The 10,474-nt window shown below is 33.8% G+C and overlaps 1 protein-coding gene across 1 annotated transcript in view; it reads right to left on the bottom strand.

Annotated features, from left to right (window-relative positions):
• Window positions 1-10,474, bottom strand: part of ROBO2 (roundabout, axon guidance receptor, homolog 2 (Drosophila)) — a 124,576-nt gene that overhangs the window by 64,859 nt on the left and 49,243 nt on the right. The window contains exons 10-12 of the mRNA XM_008576329.1: window positions 5,648-5,879; window positions 2,792-2,916; window positions 377-548 (exon numbers count right to left, since the gene is read on the bottom strand). Of these exons, the coding sequence (XP_008574551.1) occupies window positions 377-548; window positions 2,792-2,916; window positions 5,648-5,879 (529 nt within the window). The remainder of the gene's footprint in view (window positions 1-376; window positions 549-2,791; window positions 2,917-5,647; window positions 5,880-10,474) is intronic.

Genomic DNA, 10,474 nt, shown 5'->3' with positions numbered 1-10,474 from the left:
TATATATATATATATATATATATATATATTTGAAACATAACACATTCTCTTCAGGAACTGTCTCATTTTCTATTATATTTCAAAGGCACCAAAATTGTTAATGAAACTATAGATTCAAAATGATTTTCAGACAACCTTTCAGCATTTAAATTCATAGTAATTGCAATTTTAAGAAGATTGTGGAACTCTTAAGACCATTAGCAATTGTACCAAGCATTTCTGTAAGAAACCCTTGTCAGTTAACCCATTTGCTTATACAGCGCGTATATGCTATTACTGATAAGTGCATATCCAATGTCAGAATGCGTATTCAAAAAAATAATCTTGTTGTCAGCTGGCTGATTCTAAAGCACAGACCAAACAGACTGATACTCACCAATTATTATTGGCTGTGGCTCGCTTTTTACTCCAACCCCTGCACTGGTACTAGCTGCAACCTCTACCCGGTACTGAATACCTGGGAATAATCCACCAATTATTACAGAACGAATGGCTGCATCCACCGTTTTGTTGATATGGAATCGTGTTTCATTTCCCAGACACCAGATCTACAGAAATGGAAAGTGAATAACAAATGGAAATGAAATGATCTTTTCTGGTAATTAGACTATCATAATTGATCAAATATTTTTAGTAGTGACCAATCTATTTTGTAAGCTTAAAGAAGTGTTTGTAAATGACTCTGCAGTTTATTTTTATGTGTGTATGTGCATATTAAAGGAAGAACAATAAGGGAAGCTATCATTTATATGTCAGTATCAGCACAAAATGCTCATAATGAGTAATTTAGAAAGCATAATGACTCCCTTAATACCTCTGGAAAGTGCTTCTTGTTTGCAAATGGCATTTTGGTATGGATTAAAACACATAATTTCTCTGCTTAATTTATCAAAATTTATTCTCCATATAATTTATTAAAAATATGATGATTATGAATTATAATATCTAAGGTATATTGGTGTACATCTAAGTAATTTATATTTCATTTAAGAAAATATTAACTGACAGAAGTAGTTAACAGGATTAATTGACCTAAGTTATAGGTATCAACTGAAATGAAATTAAAGCCAATAATCACATTGACAGTAATAAATCTTAATATCGATCAAAACATGTCTACAAACACATATGCATGCATGAGAACAAAATGTTGGAGTCTTTAGTCAATGATGTTAGGGAAGCTTGGCTTTTACTTGAAGTAGGAATCAAATTTTAGGTCATGCTTTCTTCTGGGATATGGAAATCTGTTACTGTAAAATGTGTTACAAGAAGAATTCCATTGTGTATCCATATTCATATTTATATTACATAGTATTTCATAATCTACATGTAGACACATTTGTAGGAGCACATATGGTTTGTTTCTGAAACAGGTAAGCTCCTGAAACATTTTTAGTAAAATAATTCCTCTGAATCACGTGGTTCTTTTATTTACATATTGACATCTGTGTTCCTGATGTTTAGCCCTCACCTAAATACACATTTTGCTACAAAAATATGACAGATATCTAATGAGTGAGAAATTTTGCAACTTATGAAAAAATTCATTATGTTGTAAAAAAATATATATTTAACTAAATGGAAGTTTAGGATATTTAGTTCCAGATTGTACAAAAGTATATTCCTAACCTCCTTAAAATGCATACACACATACACACAATAGTGGACAACTCTTATTGTTAAAACAATGTCCTAATGCTTGTAAAACCTTAGAATCTATATAATTATGCTACTGTAGAAGCATTATTCTTGTATTTCTTATGCATGTTTCTTTGTAACATGATGGGAATAGTCATAAAATAAATGCTTATACATTTAGTTTATCCATTTGCTTTAGTAAGTTGACCTTTAATAAAATTCTATTAAAAATTTATTATATTTTTAGAGATAAAATTTAATCTGCAAAGTTTTGAGTGAAATTACTCAGCTTAATTTTACATATCAACTATGAATTTCTGAGGTGAGGTGGGATGTCTTATTCTCTGCCATTAAATCTATCTAGTATGTTAATTTCAGAATTCTACAAATATTTATTAATAGCAAAAAAATCACAGTTTTGAATTTTTACAAAATTTAATGAAGTGCTTTACACTCGTGTGGTCTAAGTTCGTCACATTTAAAGGGAATCTTATTTTGAAAATTCAGACATATTCTGTGTCTTAAATATCAAATGATGGTGATGAAACATAGCTATGTACTGCTTCCAAAGAGCAACAAATTCTCCAGTTGAAAAATGAGACAATCAACTGTTTTTTGTAAGTCATTTTATTCAAAATTTCTTGCTGTATGGCTGCCTTTTTTTCAAGTGAAATATTTTACAAAACCTAAACAAATGGATAAAAGCAGCATTTAGAGTGAGAGTTTGTGCTGCCCACCTGCTATCTCCACCCTAGATCACCCCACCTTTCTAAACTCCTGAGAGCGTCTTTTTTTTTTTGAGAAAATAGTTTAAAAATGGCTGCCCTAAAGCCTCTTACACAGAATTCTAATAACAAACATAAAAGCAGTTTCTGAGATGAGTACTTTACTACTTACTCCATAAACCATTTCTCTAAATCCATGAGGTTCTCGAATCACACTGTACAGAAAAACACTCCACTGTTGTGGTTTGATTGCCCAACTGAGGCTGTGTGATCCATGACCTTGAAGTTAGGTTCTAATCCCCTGTGCAATTGTTTCATTCCCTGTCACACAAAAACTGAGAACCTTTAGAGATATGCCTCATTCATATGACACTGGGAGTTCTCCAGGAACCTTAATCTGTGAGCCTTCCTGTTCACCCAGGCCCTACCTTATATTCTTGGATAATTCCATTCTGGTGATCTGGAGGAGGTGGATCCCAGGAAACACTAATACTTGTGCTGTTGTGGCTTCCGACCATCATCACAGTGACAGACTGTGGAGGGGCACTTGGGGCTGCAGAAAAAGTTATTAGAATAAACACAAACTGTAAGTCTTAGTATGCATTAATGGTGCTTACAGAATATGAATATAAATGCATGAGGTTCTGGCTTACAGTAGTTCTGAATCTGCATATAGTGTTCAACGGTGACAATTGTTTTGAGAAACATCCTTCAAATATAATAGATTTAAAGCAAATGCAACAGCTGTGGTAATAGGCACTCAATAATAAACTTAACAGCTAACATTGTAAAGAGTATTTTCTATATTCCTGGAACTGAGCTAAGTGTCAGGTTTAATTCCCACAGTAACCTTGGGAAGTAGAAACCAGTCTTATCTCAGTTCTACAGATGAGGAAACAGAAGGCTACTGTAAGGGACTTATCTAAGTCAAACAGCAAGTCAGAATTTGAACCTGGGTATGCCTGATTCCAGTTTCAACTCTAATAGGCTGTTGTTCTGAAAAAATCTCACCACTATCAAAAAATATTCTGAGAAGATGTATTCTAAAATGTTAGTTGTTATTTCTGAATGGTGGCCTTATTGACAGCCATTTTTGTACTCCTTTAGTTTGTGTTCACTAAGTCAAAACAGAAGCACTGCTATAAATTTTGCCAACACAGAAAAAAATCCTTTTCTCTTCATGCTGGGAAAAACTAATTGACTGTTATAAATTGACCCATAACTTAAGATTTAAAACTTACTTTATATGGATGGGCAAGGGACTCTGAAAATAAAAATGAAAACAGTTCATGTTGGGTCAAATGTGAATTAGACAGATTTTGATTTCCTACAATAATTCTCTTCCTTTATAGTTTCTCCTATAACTAATTACAACCACGCTGAGAATAGATGAATGGGGAGCAATTCCTGATTTTAGGCTGCAGCATTGCCCATTCCGTGCATCTGAGAGCTAAGAAATACTCATTTTGCAAGAAAAAAAAAAAAAAACTCACCTATTCTCAGTGAGTTTTGGAATTAAAAGCAAAGGCAGGAGAATGAAAATCAGAGTACTACATATAATCCTCCTTGACAGTTAAAAAAATCAAAACATTTTGTGATATTAAAGGATTTTTATATAAAGCCATCAATACTTTACACAGTTTAGTAAATAGTAAATAACTCTTCACAGTTTAGTCCTTTGAAAATATCCTAAATATCCTAAAAGACACGTTTGGTAAATTTGTCATGATGTATTTCATTGAGGCGTGGCCATATCTGCATTGAGATACAGGACACACAGATACATTTTAACACAATACTGCTCTTTACTATTTGTCTATGTGACAATATTGCTCCAAAATATGGCACGATGACATAAATCCAACCACTTGTCTACCAGCCTCATTGTTATTAGGTAGACTGCATTGAAAAATAACACTTTTGAAACTGGTTTCTTATTTGCCTGGCTGCTGGCTTCACGAGAACACCGTGCCTGCCTCCTGACAGGTCAATTATTCCAGTGCTCAGCTTCTTTCTACAAATGTGAAAAAACCCAAATCGCCACTCATCGTTCTCAGACATAGCCCAGCTGAGTTCCATTCGTTACTTTCACAAGGCTACAGAAATCAGAGATGAATGTATACTGAATTTTGATAAATATCTAATCCAGAGGAAAAGTGTAACTGCAGTGAAATTAATTTTTGGAAGTAGGCTTCAAACATAGTATTCTGGTTTAAAATTGCCCACCCCACTCATTAGTACTACAAATTTGCAACATAGTATGAAATTTAATCGTGGATAAAGGTACTATAATCACATATTAGTAATTTTTTCTTGTCTTTACATATTCTAAAAGTAAGTTAATGATGGCTTTAAAAACATGCCATGTTAATGTCTCACCCTGTAAAACAATGTGAAGACAACATTTTTGCTGCGTTGCGTATTATAGGAAACGTATAACTTAAAAGCTCTTTGGTCAAATATGAACATCTATATGTTAGCATGTGCAACCTATATACATTTTCTTAAGCCTCCTCTTATATCATTTTGTATGAAATATGTTTAGATTAAAGGCTTTTTACAGGAGTTGTGCACATAAAATTAGGACGAAGGTAGAAAGGGGGGATTTATTTCGTTTGGCATCTCATTTTTTACTTTGATGGCAGCATTTATTACAAGCCTCTGGTATAGTGAAGGAGATATTAGTAAATGGACTGGCTGAAACCTACATTAATCTCACGTCCATCACAGACTGACTTTAAAGTATCTCTAGGTAAGAAAAGTTCCGAAGCGGGGAAAGGGAGGTAACTTCACTAAGAAGAAAGCTATTGAAAACATGCAAGTGGCCTTTCAAATTAGAAATTATGGGTTAGACTAGCAGCACCCACAGGGAAAAGAGGGTTATAAAATAAAATGTCACACTTTACTATACCAAAAAAAGAGTAGTCATAATGAACAGCCTGTGTTCTTGTGTTTCCAGCTGCTTGTCTTTTAATGAAACCAAATGAGCTAAATCTACACAAAAATATGGGAATATATTATAATCAAATTCAAGTATACTGAAAAACATAAGATTTGGGGCAAATATTTAGTTAAGAAAAATTCAAAAGACTGCAGTGTCATTCTGTTTTTAGTTGTCAGATTCTATGGAATTCTCAGAATAAAAGGAGAAAATCACATTTCTTGGATTCACTTTTCGATGATCTCTTTCTACTCTTCTAAGGTAGATGACGAACTTGAACCATAACAGAAGTTGGTTTAATGATGGCATAAGTTTGGTTGAGGTTAGAAACCTGAATACTGACCTTCTTCAGTAGTACGAACTGTTTTAGATTCACTATCCATTCCTTGGAACTCATTAAAGTATGGTCGAACTTTAATTTCATAAGTCACCCCCTTTTTCAGATTGACTAAGACAGCACTTCGCTCATTCGGGACTTTAGCATCTAAATTCTGCCATGAAGATGTTGCCTGTAAGCCTGACGTCTGCCGATACATCACTCGGTATCCTTGAATAAACTGGGGCTGGCGATCAACCTGAAAAACATAGCAAAGGGCATTTGCAACTAAAGGGAAGTATTGCAGACATCACAATGGATCCACACTCTTTTCTCTTGTCCTTATTTCCGTCCTCATAACTATTATCTGTGTGACAGCCTGGCTTTCTAACCCATCTCCCTGCTTCTAATAAACTCTTCCAATTCCAAGTTCGTATTGCTCCTAAGACAATTTCCAAAATGAAGAGTGGAGCAACTCTCTCCCCTTTTTAAAATACTTCACAGTATCTAAGATAATTAATTCAAATACATAATTAATTTATTTTATATGTAATTAATTCAGATTCCTTGGATTATCACAAAGGCCTGTCAAGGACCAGACCTGCAAATTTTTCTAGCTTCATTTCTCATCTGCTTGCCCTTCCCCTGCATTCAACAATTCCCATTCTTGTGGTTTCACGTGTAATGTGCCATTTGTCAGGAATTTCCATTCTCATCTCTTGTCCATTCACAAATACCTTCACTCACTCAAAACATACTTTTTGAGTTCCTACTCATAGGTGCCAGGAATTCTGCTAAGCTCTGGGGATAACATGGACAATTAAGGTAGAGTCAGTCCCTGACCTCATGGTGCTTGGAGTTCAGGTGGAAGGTGGGTGTGATCTAATAATCACCCAAACAATGGTCAAGCTACAACTATAACAAACACAAACAAATGTTGTGAATGAGATGTATCAGGAGCTAAGAAAGCCTGTAGTGGAGAGAAAGCTGACTGAGTGAGAAAGGAGAGACAAAAATTCCCCCAAAGATCTGCAAAATAAGTAGAATTTATCTGGGGGGAGAAGAGTGGGGACTGCATGTATAAAATCCCCTGGCTGGAGAAAGCACATGAGAGAGATTAAAGTTATGAAGCTAAAGCATCTGTTTTGAATGCATATGAAAGCTTATACCCATTTCCAAATACTAATGAAAGACTTTTTATTAATTTACCAACTTCTGACTCCTTCAATAGTCCCACTCTTGACATAATGTGGCAACTTTCTTGATCCCTTCAATTGAAGTACAGAAGATAAGCACCTATTTTTAATAACAATCTGAGATTTTGAATGTGAAAACTCATATCAAATAGAACTTTTAAAATTTTTTTTGTTTACTCTTACAATAAGTACATGAAAATCAAATACATATAAATACATGATAAAAAAACACAACATTGTTCTTTTTATACATTTATCAAACAATCTTTACTGGGGTTTTTTTATCCTCAGGGAGAAAAGGACTTTCGACTTTTTAAACATTTTTTAATGTCTTGCCATGTTTCTGGAGACATTTGGTTCTAACATAAATGAACACAGCACCTTCTCAAATTAATATCCCATATCATAGTTTAATAGCCATATTCTAAGAAGCCTTAAACTTGACATATTTCACTGTCAAATAAAGTGTAAAGATTAATGCAGAAGAAATGGAATAACCTCATTTCAGGAAGGTTGTGGAGAGAGAGGAAATAGAGAAGTTGATGATGGAGATATTATTTATTTCAGCTTTTTAAAATGTTCATTATCCAATTGTCAGCCTATTTATTTAAAAAAAGGTATTCTTTCATCTGTTAACTTCTGACATTTCTTCTTTCATTGCATTGTTTTATTTATTTTTTCAGTGAAGGCAGCACATCAATGAATATTAGCTTAAAATATTTGCTTAAAAAGTTAAAAATGCAGTACCTCAATCAAAATTACAATGGAACAAAAGGACATTTTTCTATGCTTAGAATGTCCAAGCTAGAAAATTCCATGAAGTTGGTGGGCATGGGTGTGTGCATGTTTCTGTATAGAGCTAATTCCGATTTCCCAGATGAGTTGCAACAAGTACAGATCCCGTCACTCACTTGACAGCTCTCTAACTCTCAAAGATTTTCTGGAATTAGTGCTGCACTTGTATGAGGTTATATCAAGAAAAAGTGAGCCCAGGTGTGTCACGGAAACTTATGATCTTTGAGTCCTCATCCAAGCTACCAGTTTGTGTTTGTACCAACTGACATATTTTCTGAAAAGCAGGAGTTGTTATGACATTGTAACACAAGGCAACCAAGAAGCAAAAGTTAAATTTATGAGATCCAAGGAGAGATGCCTTTCATCAAATCTGTCAATGTTCAAAAAAATCCTTGCAGCATATGTTAAAACAACATTAAGCCTGCATTTTATAAACTTCTCTGCGTTTGCTTTAAGTGAATTTATATACTGAAAGACATAACTCACAGTAATAGCTTGTTAATACTGAAAGAAGCAAGCTGTGTTTTTAAGAAGAGCATTAAGCAGCTGTTTCCAGATGAAGGGAGTCTGTAAATCAGGGTAAATTGGTTTTATCCATGTTTGGTTTTCATTAATTAATTGTTTTAGGGACTTTATGAAGCTAATGTTTACTACACAACATGGCCTTGCTTATTTCGGAGTACACCATGTTCAACCAGTATATAGCAATGGCCTACTTAAGAACTAGTTTATCTTGATTTGGGGGCAGTTGTAATGCATTTTTTAGAAGGAAATTTGTTGTTGCAGGTGGAAACAAAAATGTCTACACTAACGTTTGCAGTTCATCTTGACAGGTGGTCATTTTCAAGTTAAACCATGCATTTATTACTAGTTTTATTAAAAACATTCTGATTAGAAGAAGGAAGATTTTCTTTTAGAGTTGATTACAATCAGAATCTGGTCACAAATCCATGGGTTTGTATAATTTAAAAAAATAGTATTTTCTGAAACATTAATAAAAAAGAAAAGAAAAACTAAATGATGAGAGGGACTTCAGACTTCCAGTAATATGTCTCAATTTGAATTAGAGCTCAGCTTCTTAAACTTTTTGAGGCTCAGTTTCCTTAATTTGCTCAAATAATACCCATATCTTAGGGGCACAGAAATAACCAAATGACTAATGTAAGTGAAAGCACTTTGCAAGCTTTAGAGATGCCCAATGATAAAGCATTATTGTTAAGGAAGGGACAAACTAAAAAAAAAGGCCGGTATGTGGCTCTCAAATCAGCATTTTCATTAAACTGTTTAAGTGAGATGCTTAATATCTACCTTTTCAATTTAAAAATTGAAACAAAAAAACTCCATCTAAACTGAATATCGAAAGTGAATTTTCTTTGGTGGGCTTAGCTGCTAAGTGACTGATCTGGTTTTTACTGAGTTCTGATATTCTAGTTTTCCGAAATACTCTTTGCAGCTACAGTGGAGTGATGTTTAATGGGCAAAGGTTATGCGATTCTTTTTGCCCTTGAACAAAATAGAAACAAAAACAAAAAATAACACTAGAATAATCATTTTTTTAGTAAGTCGCATATTGCAATTTTCCTTTGTGGAACAGCAATTTTCTTACCATTTTTGCCTACACTGACTATAAGTGTAGTCATTTTTTAAAAGTAGCCATTGGTAACTATTGTTGCTTCTAGTTTGGTTTTGGCACGGTGAATGGGGGAGAGTGGGGGGGGTGGTCTTTCTAGTACAAATGTCATGTGCCTTTGGTAATTGAATCCTGCTGATTTTCGGTAACCACCCTAGCTGGCCCCAAAGGTAAACACATGAGCTGGGGAATATAGTTCTCCCTTAAACCCTAACACATCTGCAACTCAAATGCTAACAATGTGATAATTTCAATAACTAATACATTTAGCAAGTTGAAAATATTACACGAACATCAATTTCTTTGGCAACCAGCCCCACCCCCAGACTAACTTTATTTCACTAAATTTACCTCTCTCAAATACATACTAATCTCATGTGTAACTAAAAACTCATAGGGAATAACACCCTGTGATATTAATTAAATTCCTTCTTTTTTCAAAAAATAAAACATAAAAATGCATGAAAGCAACTAGTTTGATCATTGAATAGGCAGTTATTGAAAGAGTATTTCATTATAGACATTCTGCTCTGGAAAAACAGAAATGAAAGAAACGGACTCCAAGCTTACGAAAGTTATAGCTCATGAGGGAGATAGATATGCAAACTAGTAATGACAAGCTTCTTGGGATACAGAGATGAATATGACAAGGTTCCTCTCCTGGAAGAACTCCTAGTCTATTGACATGTAATTTTGTTATAATTTGATTTACTCTTTTAAACTTAGTGACTTTTAAAGAGATTAACTTCATAAACATAATGACTATGATTCTTAGCAAAATAATTTCCACAGTTAGAAGCAGCATAAAAGAAGCCCTTTCAAAACTCTCAACAGAGCAGACTTTCAACTGAGAATGCATAAAAATCTGCTATTAAAAATACAACTATTTCCTCGGTTTTGTTAGTTTCATATCTAGTCAAAGCTACATAAAGATGGAAGTGGCGGAAGAAGCGTGGCAGATAATACCCCTTACTATGCCATTGGAAAAAAGACGAGGTAATTATGTTCCCTTCATGGGAATATATAAATGAAAACCATTATAGGCACAAAATAGAATGTCTTTGCAAAATTATATCAAAAATGGAATTAGAAACACTGTAATTCTAAGTAATCATAATTAATCTTACAATATTATAAACTTACTCTTATTTTTGTTAAAATAGTACCTAATTTTCACTTCTAGGCCAAAACCTTAACTGATCCTGCAGTCTGGTTTAAGAAATAACAAAATGG

The sequence above is a fragment of the Galeopterus variegatus genome, unplaced genomic scaffold (assembly GCF_000696425.1).
Source record: "Galeopterus variegatus unplaced genomic scaffold, G_variegatus-3.0.2 Scaffold1328, whole genome shotgun sequence".
Taxonomy (NCBI): domain Eukaryota; kingdom Metazoa; phylum Chordata; class Mammalia; order Dermoptera; family Cynocephalidae; genus Galeopterus; species Galeopterus variegatus.
Note: the sequence above shows the minus strand (reverse complement) of the source record. Positions and strands in the feature narration are given on the sequence as shown.